This window comes from Morus notabilis, unplaced genomic scaffold (assembly GCF_000414095.1).
Source record: "Morus notabilis unplaced genomic scaffold, ASM41409v2 Scaffold24, whole genome shotgun sequence".
Taxonomy (NCBI): Eukaryota; Viridiplantae; Streptophyta; class Magnoliopsida; order Rosales; family Moraceae; genus Morus; species Morus notabilis.
The window spans coordinates 253,637-265,939 of NW_010368056.1; the positions used below are offsets into that span (position 1 = coordinate 253,637).

At 38.1% G+C, this 12,303-nt stretch overlaps 2 protein-coding genes across 2 annotated transcripts; both read left to right on the forward strand.

Annotated features, from left to right (window-relative positions):
* The first annotated feature begins 45 nt into the window (after positions 1–45).
* LOC21402933 (heat shock protein 90-6, mitochondrial) lies at positions 46–6,871 on the forward strand. The gene is made up of 20 exons (XM_010114486.2): positions 46–281; positions 625–813; positions 909–982; positions 2,656–2,781; positions 2,865–2,958; positions 3,036–3,119; positions 3,235–3,378; positions 3,478–3,591; positions 3,672–3,731; positions 3,835–3,909; positions 3,997–4,101; positions 4,350–4,490; positions 4,607–4,699; positions 4,816–4,893; positions 5,201–5,455; positions 5,552–5,654; positions 5,787–5,961; positions 6,053–6,158; positions 6,247–6,336; positions 6,522–6,871. Exons 1-20 carry the CDS (start codon positions 171–173, stop codon positions 6,690–6,692), a joined length of 2,388 nt encoding a protein of 795 aa, XP_010112788.1. The 5' UTR covers positions 46–170; the 3' UTR covers positions 6,693–6,871.
* Positions 6,872–8,453: 1,582 nt separating this feature from the next.
* LOC21402934 (OBERON-like protein) lies at positions 8,454–12,073 on the forward strand. The gene is made up of 3 exons (XM_010114487.2): positions 8,454–8,541; positions 9,485–10,639; positions 11,275–12,073. Exons 2-3 carry the CDS (start codon positions 9,508–9,510, stop codon positions 11,895–11,897), a joined length of 1,755 nt encoding a protein of 584 aa, XP_010112789.1. The 5' UTR covers positions 8,454–8,541; positions 9,485–9,507; the 3' UTR covers positions 11,898–12,073.
* Positions 12,074–12,303: the final 230 nt, after the last annotated feature.

Consider the following 12,303-nt stretch of genomic DNA (forward strand, 5'->3'; position numbering starts at 1 on the left):
CTAATAAAAACCAAAAATAAATTTGTACAAATAATTATCCAGCAATCTCCAGAAGCTTCCCAAACCCCTAGTGTCAGTCTCACTAAAACCCTACGAAAACCCCTTTCCTTCATCATTCCCAACTCTTAAGCCCTCTCTCCGAATTCGCTGCCCTGCAGGCCACCATCACCATGCACAGGCTCTCCACCCGCTCTCTCTCCGCCGCCCTTCGCCACGGCGGCGCACGTTATCGGAACGCCGCCGCGGCTCCAATCTCCTCCTCCTCTCCTCTCCCCGATACGGTGCGCCTCTCCCCCATTTCTACTCTCTCGCCAATTACGCGGCTTTTATCATGTCTACTTGTTTCCATTGAGCGGTTAATTCGTTTGTTCTTGTGTTTATTACGAAATTTATGGTTTGCTTATATTTGAAATGGAGAGAATTCGACAAGACTTGCTTCTTGTTTCAGTGATCTGTGATGGTTTGTTGAAAAAGTTTGGAAATTGTTTAGTTAGCTTATTATTTGATCAAACCTAGTAGCCAAGTTTAATGTTTTTTTTTTTTTTTGAATTGGATTTGGGATTTGTTAAGATTATAGTTTATTTTGGATATCTGATGTGTTTCAATCTGTTTGGTTGTGTGTAGGTGCGAGAAAAAGATAACAAACTAAGATGTTACTCAGTATTAACTACTGGGAAGCTCAATATTACAGATTCTTTAACTCAATTAAACTTGAAAAATGGCCTGTTTTTCGGAAGCCGATACGAGTCAACTGCGGCGGCCTCCGACTCATCAGCCACACCACCAGCTGAGAGTTATGAATACCAAGCAGAGGTATGTGGGTTGAACTTCTGATTCATATATTCTTTCAAGGTTTGATGGTTTGACTGTTTGTGAAGTTTTTAATCATTTCCTTTCTCTCATCGCAGGTCAGTCGCCTTCTGGACCTCATTGTGAACAGCTTATATAGTAACAAAGAGGTGTTTCTGAGAGAGCTCATCAGGTGATTTATGTTGTTTCATGTAGTAGTAGTAGAGTGATTTATATGGTTTCAGCAAGATTTATATGGTTTCAGCAAGATTTAGATGTGTAAAATGGTCTGAATATTTTGAACTGCCTCATGACGTCTACATGGCAAAGTTAGAGTTTCCTACCTTCCAAAGATTATAGGATTTGGCAGAAGGTTTCAGTTTCAACTCGGGCTCACAAAAGTGAGTCTGGGGATACCTGGATATTTAAAACAAAAATGTCTGAATAGGCGGGCTTGAAGGGCATCCCTATGCCCATGCCTGGCTCAGAATGCATCTGAGTCGGACTATGTCGGGCATGGACAAAGATTGTGGTGTGCTTTGCTTTTGTGGCTATATGGCTAGGACTAGTGGGTGGCTCTGCACAGCTTGTTGGTTTGACCGGCAAGTCTCATTCGGCATGCCTCTTGCCACAGTATATGCTTGGCCCTCTTGGAATAAAAGAAATCATAAAGTGGGGAAAAAAAAAGGAAAAAATGTTGGTTCTTTTTTTGGGAGAAAGATCCATTTGTCTTTATATTGTTTTTCACTTTTCATTTCCTTTTGCACATGTACTTTAGGGCCCAAAACCGGCCATGACTATTTAAGCATGGCGGGCAGCATGACATTGTCTTCCGCATATCATGTTGCGCATTGGCCCATGCTAGAATCCAATAAATCTGCCAGTGCCTGAGTGGACCATGCTAAGAGCTGGTGGTGCTTGCAGAGTTATGTTGTATTTGGAACTTATTAACTGTAGGCTTGAATGAGGCCTAGGGAGGGAACAGACATGAGAGATTGTTTAATGATTTGTAGATTGTTTGGTTAAAGTTTTTTCACAGTACTGAAGTTTATTGTAGCCAGGTAGGTTATTTAAAACATCATCAAATTGATACTCCCAGAACTCACACATTTTGTACATTTGTTAGACACTAGTTCTTAGGAAGTTAATGGCTAAGAGGGGTTAAGTGAGGAGAAAGGAATTAGTTGGGTTTGGACGTAATTTCTCTGAAATTATGTTAGTGCTGATTTGTCTTCGTTTTGGCTAGGGGCAGAGTTTGTTATGCTGTGATTTTGAGAGCTTTGGGAAACTGAGATTAGGGAGAGTGGTGGTCTCTCGAATACCACCAAATTAGGAGTCCCCGGAGTACTTGAATTATCCATTCTATCCATTTCGCTTTCTTTAATTTTCTCCAGCTGGTTTTGGTTTGTATGAGCTGGTGTTGAAGTGAAATTCAATAAAACTCCTCTGTTTACATCAAATCTAGTGTTGGCTGCTTGTGTGTGTGTGTGTGCGCGCGCGCGCGTGCGAGTGTTTGGCTTTTTGGTTGAGGAAATTATCAGGTTCCTAACACATTTCTACTAGTCAAGACATTCGAATAGCGAACAAAAGACCAGGAGACTGCAGTATTTAAAGTATAGCCTCGTAGATCTTAAGTCTTTAACCTCATAAGTTACAACAAAGCTAACATTTTCCGTAAATTTCTAGGTGAGTTAATTTTTTGTCAGTGATATGTCTTTACCTTTGAATAAGTTTGAGTGAGTCGGGAAATGTTGCTTTGTTTTCCCTAGTCTGAATGTTTCCAAAAAAAAGTAGTAGTTTCATTTTAAATGCTTAGTTTTATTTATGCAGAAATCTGATCCTCTTAGTCCATGAATGTTTTTACAGTAATGCAAGTGATGCCTTGGACAAGCTGCGTTTTCTAAGTGTTACGGAGCCAGAACTTTTGAAGGATGCAGTTGATCTTGATATCCGCATCCAAACTGATAAAGACAATGGCATTGTAACTATTATGTAAGCTTTTCCCACTTCACTAACCACCTGGGTCCATGTTTTTCATGGAAAAGAAACCCTTCAATCCTTTCTTTTCCTTGCAGTGATACTGGCATTGGGATGACTCGGCAAGAACTTGTCGACTGTCTTGGAACTATTGCACAAAGTGGAACTGCAAAGTTCTTAAAAGCATTGAAGGTCTAATACATTATTGAAAGCAGTAAAATCAATGTCATATTTATGATTTGTGCTCATAACATTGTATTGTTTTACAGGATAGCAAGGATGCTGTTGGTGACAATAATTTAATTGGTCAATTTGGTGTAGGGTTCTATTCAGCATTCCTGGTTTCTGATAAAGTACGTCTGTCCTTCACTCAAAAAATGCAACTTTTTTCTTTCTTTCTTTTTTTCCGGATAAGAGTTTGTGAGGAATGGTTTTAGCCTTTAGTGAGGTACATCTTCTTGTTTGTAGGTTGTTGTTTCATCAAAGAGCCCAAAGTCTGATAAGCAATATGTATGGGAAGGAGAGGCCAATTCTAGCTCTTATACTATTCGGGAAGAGACAGATCCCGAGAAGCTAATTCCCAGAGGAACACGGCTTACTTTGTATCTCAAGGTGACTAAGACTACATCCTCTTTTTTCTTTGAGAATCTTGTGCCTTTACCTTCAGAGTAACTTATAGTTATTAGTTACTTGCTTTTTATCTGCTTTCAGCGTGATGACAAAGGTTTTGCTCACCCAGAACGGGTTGAGAAGCTTGTGAAAAACTATTCGCAGTTTGTTTCTTTCCCAATATACACATGGCAGGAAAAGGGATATACCAAGGAGGTATTATGTTGCCTCTTAAGTCCTCTTCAGATTTAAATTTGTTCTATTTTTAGGCATCATTATCATTGGCCTTCTTTCAGGTTGAGGTTGATGAGGATCCAGCTGACGCCAAAAAGGATGAACAAGATGAAAAGACTGAGGTACTTCATTCTTTGTACTGTATTCTTTTTGTGAACCTGTACCTTTTGCACTAAGTTGGGAGTACACTGTTTTTTGCAACTGATGTATTACTAAATGCAACAGAAGAAGAAGAAAACCAAGACTGTTGTTGAAAGGTACTGGGATTGGGAGCTCACTAATGAGACCCAACCAATATGGGTAAGCCTTGACATATGTTAATTTGTTTTTTTTTTCTTGGCCACCCTATCAAGGAATACTTGGGCATCATGTTATTGATATGTGCAGCTTCGCAGCCCTAAGGAGGTTTCCACTGAGGACTACAATGAATTTTACAAGAAAACGTTTAATGAGTATTTGGATCCAATAGCGTCTTCACACTTTACAACAGAGGTATACATTTTATATGTACTTAGATAAGTGCTGTTACTTCAATTGCCATGCTCTTTCGTATACTATGTAATAATACCACTCTACTGATTTTCCATCTATATGCCATTTTGTCTATCCCAAAATATATGATAATTTGCAAATAATTACATTGTATCCGACTCTCAATTTGTGTGACAAATTGTGTGGTTATGCTGCTTAATGGTGCTATTTTGTTCTGGCTTTCTAAAGTATGGATTTTGGTATTACAGGGTGAAGTTGAGTTCAGGTCCATCCTCTATGTGCCAGCTGTCTCCCCCATGGGAAAGGATGACATAGTCAACCCAAAGACGAAAAATATTAGGCTCTATGTTAAAAGGGTGTTCATTTCAGATGACTTCGATGGAGAACTGGTAGGAAGATGCTATGGTGGTTCCCTTTTATTTTAGTATTCTACATTATAAGGAGGAATGCATGGTTTAACTACAAGATAACTGATGCTTATCCTTTCTATTTTGGTTTTTAATAGTTCCCACGATATTTAAGCTTTGTCAAAGGTGTTGTCGACTCGAATGATCTTCCTCTCAATGTATCACGTGAAATTCTTCAAGAGAGTCGTATTGTAAGTAAATTAAGCAGAATCTTCTCCCTAATCAATCAATCTACAGCGTGTCAATTTTCGTGTTATTTACGTACATAGCTCTTTTGTTAAACTTGTATTCTCCTTTCTACTTGAAGGTGCGAATTATGAGGAAGCGCTTGGTGCGGAAGGCCTTTGACATGATTCTGGGAATATCATTGAGTGAGAACAAAGAAGTATGTCTTTGTTTCTTATATCTTGGTTCCTGCCTTTGCATTTATTATTTTTGGGAACAAATTGTTCAAATGAACTTTTGAGTTATCATGTGTGGCATTTTTCTCGATTTGTTAATCTTCTTCCCTGCATTATTCTCTAATTATCTGTCTGGATTCAAAATATCTGGTGATTCAGTTACAAGCGTAGTCTTGTAGCAAATTGTCTCTTCCTCGTTTAATTTCTATTTATATTCCTCAAGTTGCTTCTCTATCAAGACATTGTTGCTTTTCCCGTGTCCTTGCAACTCACCCCTTCTTTTTCTCACAGGATTATGAGAAGTTCTGGGACAATTTTGGCAAATATTTGAAATTGGGTTGCATTGAAGATCGTGAAAACCACAAACGTATTGCTCCACTACTTAGATTTTTCTCTTCCCAAAGTGATGAAGAGATGATCAGTTTGGATGAGTATGTTGAAAACATGAAACCTGAGCAGAAGGACATCTATTACATTGCCTCTGATAGTGTGACAAGTGCGAAGAGCACACCTTTCCTCGAGAAACTTCTTGAAAAGGATCTTGAAGTAGGCTTTCACCTATAAATAGTTTTCTCGTGTTCGTAGTTTGTATTCTTATTTTGATGTGGACTCGTGCATATCTCATGATTTAATCGTTTGCAGGTGTTGTTCTTGGTTGATCCTATTGATGAGGTCGCCATCCAGAACCTAAAATCATACAAGGAAAAGAATTTCGTTGACATTAGTAAGGAAGACTTAGATTTAGGTTAGTTTATTGAAACCTCAACTTGATAGTTTCAGTTCCTGACGGAAGTCGTGTCAGATGTTGGTCTTGCTTCATTTATAGTTGATTAGTTGTTATAGATGATATAACTTGAATGAATTGAAACTTCTCCAGGGGATAAGAATGAAGAAAAAGAAAAGGAGATGAAGCAAGAATTTGGTCAAACCTGTGATTGGATCAAGAAACGTTTGGGAGATAAAGTTGCCAGTGTTCAAATCTCAAATCGTCTGAGCTCATCGCCTTGTGTTCTTGTATCTGGGAGGTTTGGTTGGTCGGCCAACATGGAAAGGTACGCACCCTCCTATTGCTGATGTTAGATGTCACTTTGAAGAGATTATACGTTATGTTCAGTCTTCAGAGTCTAATTAATATTCTTGCAGGCTGATGAAGTCGCAAACTGTTGGTGATACCGCTAGCTTGGAGTATATGAGAGGCAGAAGGGTGTTTGAGATTAATCCTGAACACCCAATCATTAAAAACTTGAATGTACGGTGGACAGAAGAGACCGATGTTTTTATAAATATTTTGTGATGCCTACAGTATGTTTGCTGATATTTTTGACTTTCAATTTCAGGCTGCATTCAAGAGTAGCCCCGATGATGAAGATGCTCTGAGAGCTATTGATCTCTTGTACGACGCGGCTTTGGTTTCTAGCGGCTACACTGTGAGTAACCATCTTTCTCTCTACTTTTACTGCTGTTTTGCGTCTAGGAGTCATAGAAATTAACATTGTTGGATGCAGTTTGTTTTTGTTGCCACATTAATGTGTTTCTCTCTTTGGATCCTCTTTTTCTCCTCTTTCCTTTTTCGGTCTACTAAGATATAATATAATATCTCTTGTTGATGCAGCCTGAAAATCCAGCACAACTTGGTGGGAAGATATATGAGATGATGGGTGTTGCTCTTTCTTGGAAATGGTCAACCCCCGCAGATGTCCCGCCTCCCGAAGCGAATCCAGGCAAGCTCGGAACATTAGAAGCCGAGGTGGTTGAACCAGTTGAGGCTGGTGGTCAGAAATGAGGAGCACCGGAAAATATCTTCCAAGTCGTGGTTGCATTTTTGTTCTTTCCGTCGTTCCAAGTCGTGGTTGATTGTAGTAGAACAGAATTGTTGGCTTGGCTGGTATTTTTAGAGTAGCTTGACCAAGACCAACTCATTTTTTCTATTTTATAATCTATATTCTCGCTTTTACCAGCTAATAATTTTTAAAATTTTGTTTTTTTAAAAGCCTTCCAACTTCCGCATCTGCGTCTTTTTTTTTTTTTCAGGTAATTATTGATATTTTCAATGCTGCAAAAGGCTTAACACGAGATCTCCCACAATTGATAGGTTTATGATCCGTTCTTCTGTTCGTTCTTTTCATTTGTTTGAATATAAATTTTAATTTTTGTAAGAAGAAATAATGTAGTAAAAAGACAGAAATTTAATTGTGGTTCAAATTATGAAAAGAAAACACATGTAAGGATTTTTGAGATAAATATTATATGAATGGTCTTTCATATAATTTCCGACCCAAAAAACTGTTCAAAAAATTATTAAGTCCATTTATAAGTTATAAAAAAGAAGAATTATCAGTGTTTGAATCCATAAGTTGGATTCAAATCTAAACTGAAAAATTCGGCGGAAAAAAAATTAATCTTAGAAAGGAATAGTTAAGGTGACTTTTTCTTTGAGATCAAACTCGCTCTATTTACCCAAAAAGAAAAAATGATGCATATACTTTCACCAATTCAATGAATTTCCGAAAGCCTCCTCATATGTAGCTAGAAATACTATTATAAAGTAATCTTAAGAAAAGCTACTCACTTATATGCCGAAATTTTACCTTTGTTTCGGCTTTTAATTAGCTAAGTTCTTAATTTTAAGAATTGCATAACTAGTTTTTAATAAAAAAATTTAAAATGCTTAGAAGCGGAGAGCATTTGGGAAGAAACTAAAAAGCAAATAGGTAAAAAAAAAAAAAAAAAAAAAAAAAGGGGGGGAAAAAAAAAAAAAAAAAAAAAAAAAAAAGGGGGGGAAAAAAAAGAAAAGAAAAGGAGTAAAAGTAAGCAAAAAAAAAAAAAAGGTCAAATACAGATTAAAAAAGTAAGAAGGAAAAAAAATAGTAGAAGAGGTGTTAGTCACGTGACAACATGAGAAAAAAGAGCTTTAGTGTTAGATTAGATTATATTATTACAATAAGTTTTCTTTTATTATTTGTAAAACATTTTAAACATTTTGTTAATTTTTTAACATGATCAGTAAAAATTGTAGTCCCGTTTATTTCATCAATTTGAGTTTAAAATTTAAATTTTGTTATAGTAAAAAGTTTTAAAAAATAATCACATTTAACCTTTTTATTATAATAAAAAACTCACATATAAAATTATATCGTAACTCAAATTAAAATCTCAAATCAACGAACTAAACGAAACATGCGTTTTGCTAGGTTTTTTTTTTCAGAAACGTCTCGGAAAAGTCCTCCTAAAGCGGCGCGTAGACGCTTACAAGTTTTTTTTTTCAAAAAAAAAAAAGAAAAAGAAAAAGAAAAAGAAAAAAAAAATAGTAGCAAAGAAAAGAAAACGTCTAAAAGTCAAAAGTAAAACGCCTGGCAAATGACCACCTTGACCCGCTAAGCGCCCACGACCATGACCGGCTCAGCCGGTGACCTGGCGCTTTGAAAATGTAGGTGGCGGCACACGGAGTCACGACTACGGTGGACTTTAACCGTTTGAGGGGTTTTGCAGGTAAACTCTTCGGTCCCGTGTTCCAAGGGCAAAATAGGAATAGTATCAGCAAAAGACAACAAAATAAACATAAGTTCCCATATATATCTGTATTAGATTTTGAAATTCCATTTTTTGTTCCTTTGAATCGATCTACTCCTCTGGTGAGTTAGTTCTCTCTCTTTCTTGTTTTTTTTTTTTTTTTCTTTTCTGGTTTCTGTTTGGTTGGTGAGAAAACGGCGGAAATTGTTTGGTGATTCTTTTAGTTTCGTTGTCTTTACTGATTTGGTTTCAAATTTGGTAAAATAGAGCTTGACCGCGGCGAGTGAAAGTTGTTTTTGTGCCCTTGAGGGTTTTATATGTTGAGAATTTTGAGAATCGAAAGTTTGGGTTTGTATTTTCTCGGTAACCAAACAAGTTGCTAGATTTTCTGACCAATGAGCTGGTTGAGACTTGCCTTTTCAGCTTTGAGATCTGCTGGTTCGAGCTGTGTTTGATTATCTTTTTTGCAGCTTTACTTTGTTTGTTGCAAATTTCTTGTGGTTTTTTCGTTTCCGTCTTTTATCTTTTTGTGCCTATTACTCATAGTTGACTTTATGTCGTTATGCTGGCCTAGGTTCATCGGATTAGTCTTTATAAAATTCTTTGAGCTGTAATTTTGACATGGACATGATTATGAGTTAACTAATGGAGAGATGGATCTTTCTATGAATGGCTCTCTTTTGTTTACTATTTTCATTTATTCATTTCGGAATTGTTTGTTTGGAGAAACGGTGAATTTGATGCAAATTTGTACCGTGTTTAATAGAAACGGTAGGAGACTGGAAGCTAAAGTTTATGCGTTGTGTTGACTTTTGTTAAATGGAGCTGATTTGTCATCTGCTCTTATGTGTCTGATGTGATCTCAGTATGTTAATTTCTATGACTTTCTTTTAATGCACGTTTATGCATATTTTCTTCGTGCTCGGTGCGTGGGAGCTGGTGTTTACATGGTCTACTACTCGATATGCATTTTGGCGTGCATTGAATTTCCTCTCTTAAAAGAAAAAAGTTCAGATGTTATTGATAATAGTTGTACTTACCTTTCACAATGTTTTTTTGATGTAGTTTCGGAATAGCATAACTGGCTTATGGGTACATCATCTGGCTCTGATATCCACCACCAGCCATCATCGAAAATGCTGCCCCCAAGACAGCAGCCACGCGCTGGGGGATTGCAAACCTCTCTGTCGCTTGTTTCTTCTGATGCTCGACTATCCCCTGAGGAACCCAGATCAAACTCTGATCACATTCGTGAGTCCCCTACTGAGAGTGCTAGTTCCCGTGACACTTGGCCTACTGCCGATGCTGCCATGGCAAAGAAGATGGAAAATGGAAAAGCGGACAATGATTGCCCTGAGCAGTCAGTTGTTCGCCGCGTTTCTAGTGCCGATAAGATATCTCTTAGGGACATAGCAAGAGAAAGGGTTGAAATTATCTCCGAAAAGATGCATCGTCTCCCTGACGAGTTTCTGGAAGAAGTAAAGAACAGCCTCCGAGTTATCCTTGATGGGAATGGTGGTTCACAGCATCGGGAGGAATTTTTTATTTTGCAGAGGCTTGTTCAGAGTAAGACTGATTTAACAGCTAAGACATTGATTAGAGCACACAGGGTACAGCTTGAAATCCTGGTTGCAATAAACACTGGGATTCTGGCATTCTTGCATCCAAACGTCAGTCTGTCTCAGACCTCCCTCATTGAAATTTTTGTTTATAAAAGATGCAGAAACATAGCGTGCCAAAACCAGCTCCCAGCTGATGATTGTACTTGTGAGATTTGCTCCAACAGAAATGGCTTTTGCAATCTTTGCATGTGTGTAATTTGCAACAAGTTTGATTTCGAAGTGAATACTTGTCGCTGGGTTGGTTGTGATTTGTGTTCTCATTGGACCCACACGGACTGCGCTATTCGTGATGGACAAATATGTATGGGTCCTGTTAAAAGTGGAACAGGCCCAACTGAAATGCTTTTCCGGTGCCGAGCTTGTAATCGGACATCAGAGCTGCTTGGTTGGGTAAAAGATGTCTTCCAACACTGTGCACCTGCTTGGGAGCGGGATGCTCTGATGAGAGAACTCGACTTTGTGAGTAGAATATTTCATGGTAGTGAGGACCCCAGAGGGCAGAAACTTTTCTGGAAGTGTGAGGATCTGAAAGAAAAACTGAAGAGTGGTCTTTTAGAGTCAACAGCGGCTTGCCGAGCAATATTGGCATTTTTCCAAGGTACACATTATTTTTGAACTATTTATTCCACATGAAAGACTCCCTGGATCTTCCAATAAAATTTTTTCCTATATCAAAGTCTATATTAGTCTCCCCACATGCTGACTTGTGTTTTTCCTCTATGCGGTTGATTGAATCTGCTGCGTGGTGTGTTGTTATTGTCTCAACTAACTATGTAGCCACTAAAAGAGTATTTTTCCTATATTTCAGTATAGCTTTTATTGTCCCCCACGCATTATGCTGTCAATACCATTAATCCAATGGTCTTTAGATGGCCTGACTTCATGTGGGATTTATGGTTTGCCGTTAGACATGTTTCCAAATTAGCGTGGATTTTAAGGAATAAGCATATTGAAGTGTCAGATAAAAAGTAGTAGACTTGGTATGAATTGTGAAAACAATGCACAAAATGTACAAATAAACCGAGTAAGGGAGTGAAAGACGCGTAATGAAGCACTTCTTGCGTTAATGGTGTTTATTTATGATATCTAGCTTTGTTAGTTTTTCATATTCTACTTGTATAGCCTTTTTTGTTTTTGTTTTTGTTTTTATTTTTTGAGTTTGGTGTGCATGGGTGCTGCATTTGTGGAAACAAATATTCGTTTCTTCTTATTAAATTAATGTCTTTAATGTAGAGCTTGAGGTGGACTCCCCAAAGAGCCTGGAAAATGGAGAGGGTGGACGGTTGATAGCACCTCGGGAAGCTTGCAATCGAATTGCCGAAGTGGTGCAGGAGGCCATAAGGAAGATGGAAATGGTAGCTGATGAGAAGATGAGAATGTACAAGAAAGCGCGTTTGGCCATTGAGGCTTGTGACCGTGAACTCCAGGACAAGGCCAAGGAAGTGTCGGACCTGAAGCTGGAGATGCAAAAAAAGAAGCTACAAGTTGAAGAGCTAGAGAAAATTGTAAGGCTTAAACATGCTGAAGCTGATATGTTCCAGCTCAAGGCAAACGAGGCAAAGCGCGAGGCTGAGAGGCTCCAAAGGATTGCTCTTGCAAAGTCGGACAAATCAGAGGAAGAATATGCTAGCAGTTACCTCAAACAGCGTCTGAGTGAGGCTGAAGCTGAGAAGCAGTATCTGTTTGAGAAGATCAAGCTTCAAGAGAGCTCGCGGGCATCGCAAAGCAGCGGGGGCGGTGGCGGCGACCCTTCATCGATTCTGATGTATTCGAAAATCAACGATCTTCTATACAGTACCCCTTCTAAGACAGACTGCCCCTCCAATGAACGCCATCCATTCAGGAAGAATCCCTGAGCCGTATTTTTCTAGTGTCGTATGTATTTTGATTTATTTAACTGTAATGTTTGTGGATGTTACTTGAGTGTGAAACTAATGTCAATGAATTGTGATCGCGATGTATGTCGAATATTGTCTGTCTCTGACTTCTAGTAAAACCAATTTGGGAATCCTGGATTAGTAATTTTGCGCTAGATAAAAGTGCTTATGGATTTGCATGGATTTTTTTTTTTCTTCATTCAACTGGCTGGAAGGAGAAGCTCTTTTTTTATTTGACGGCTAGGATTAATGATAGAAGAATTATTCAGATATAATCAAGGCATTTTTTGAGGGAAGAAAAAAAGAAGGATCCAATAGAACAAATCCTGATCAAGTAAAATTGCAATTTGAGCGTTCACACTAAGGTTCATTTATTTTATCAATT

Bases quoted from the DNA above. Each gene is read 5' to 3' on its own strand.
- LOC21402933 (XM_010114486.2), top strand. From the start codon at position 171: ATGCACAGGCTCTCCACCCGCTCTCTCTCCGCCGCCCTTCGCCACGGC. The intron at 4,102-4,349 runs GTATACATTTTA...TTGGTATTACAG, and splicing joins CTTCACACTTTACAACAGAG to GGTGAAGTTGAGTTCAGGTC. The intron at 6,337-6,521 runs GTGAGTAACCAT...TTGTTGATGCAG, and splicing joins TGGTTTCTAGCGGCTACACT to CCTGAAAATCCAGCACAACT.
- LOC21402934 (XM_010114487.2), top strand. From the start codon at position 9,508: ATGGGTACATCATCTGGCTCTGATATCCACCACCAGCCATCATCGAAA. The intron at 10,640-11,274 runs GTACACATTATT...TCTTTAATGTAG, and splicing joins AATATTGGCATTTTTCCAAG to AGCTTGAGGTGGACTCCCCA.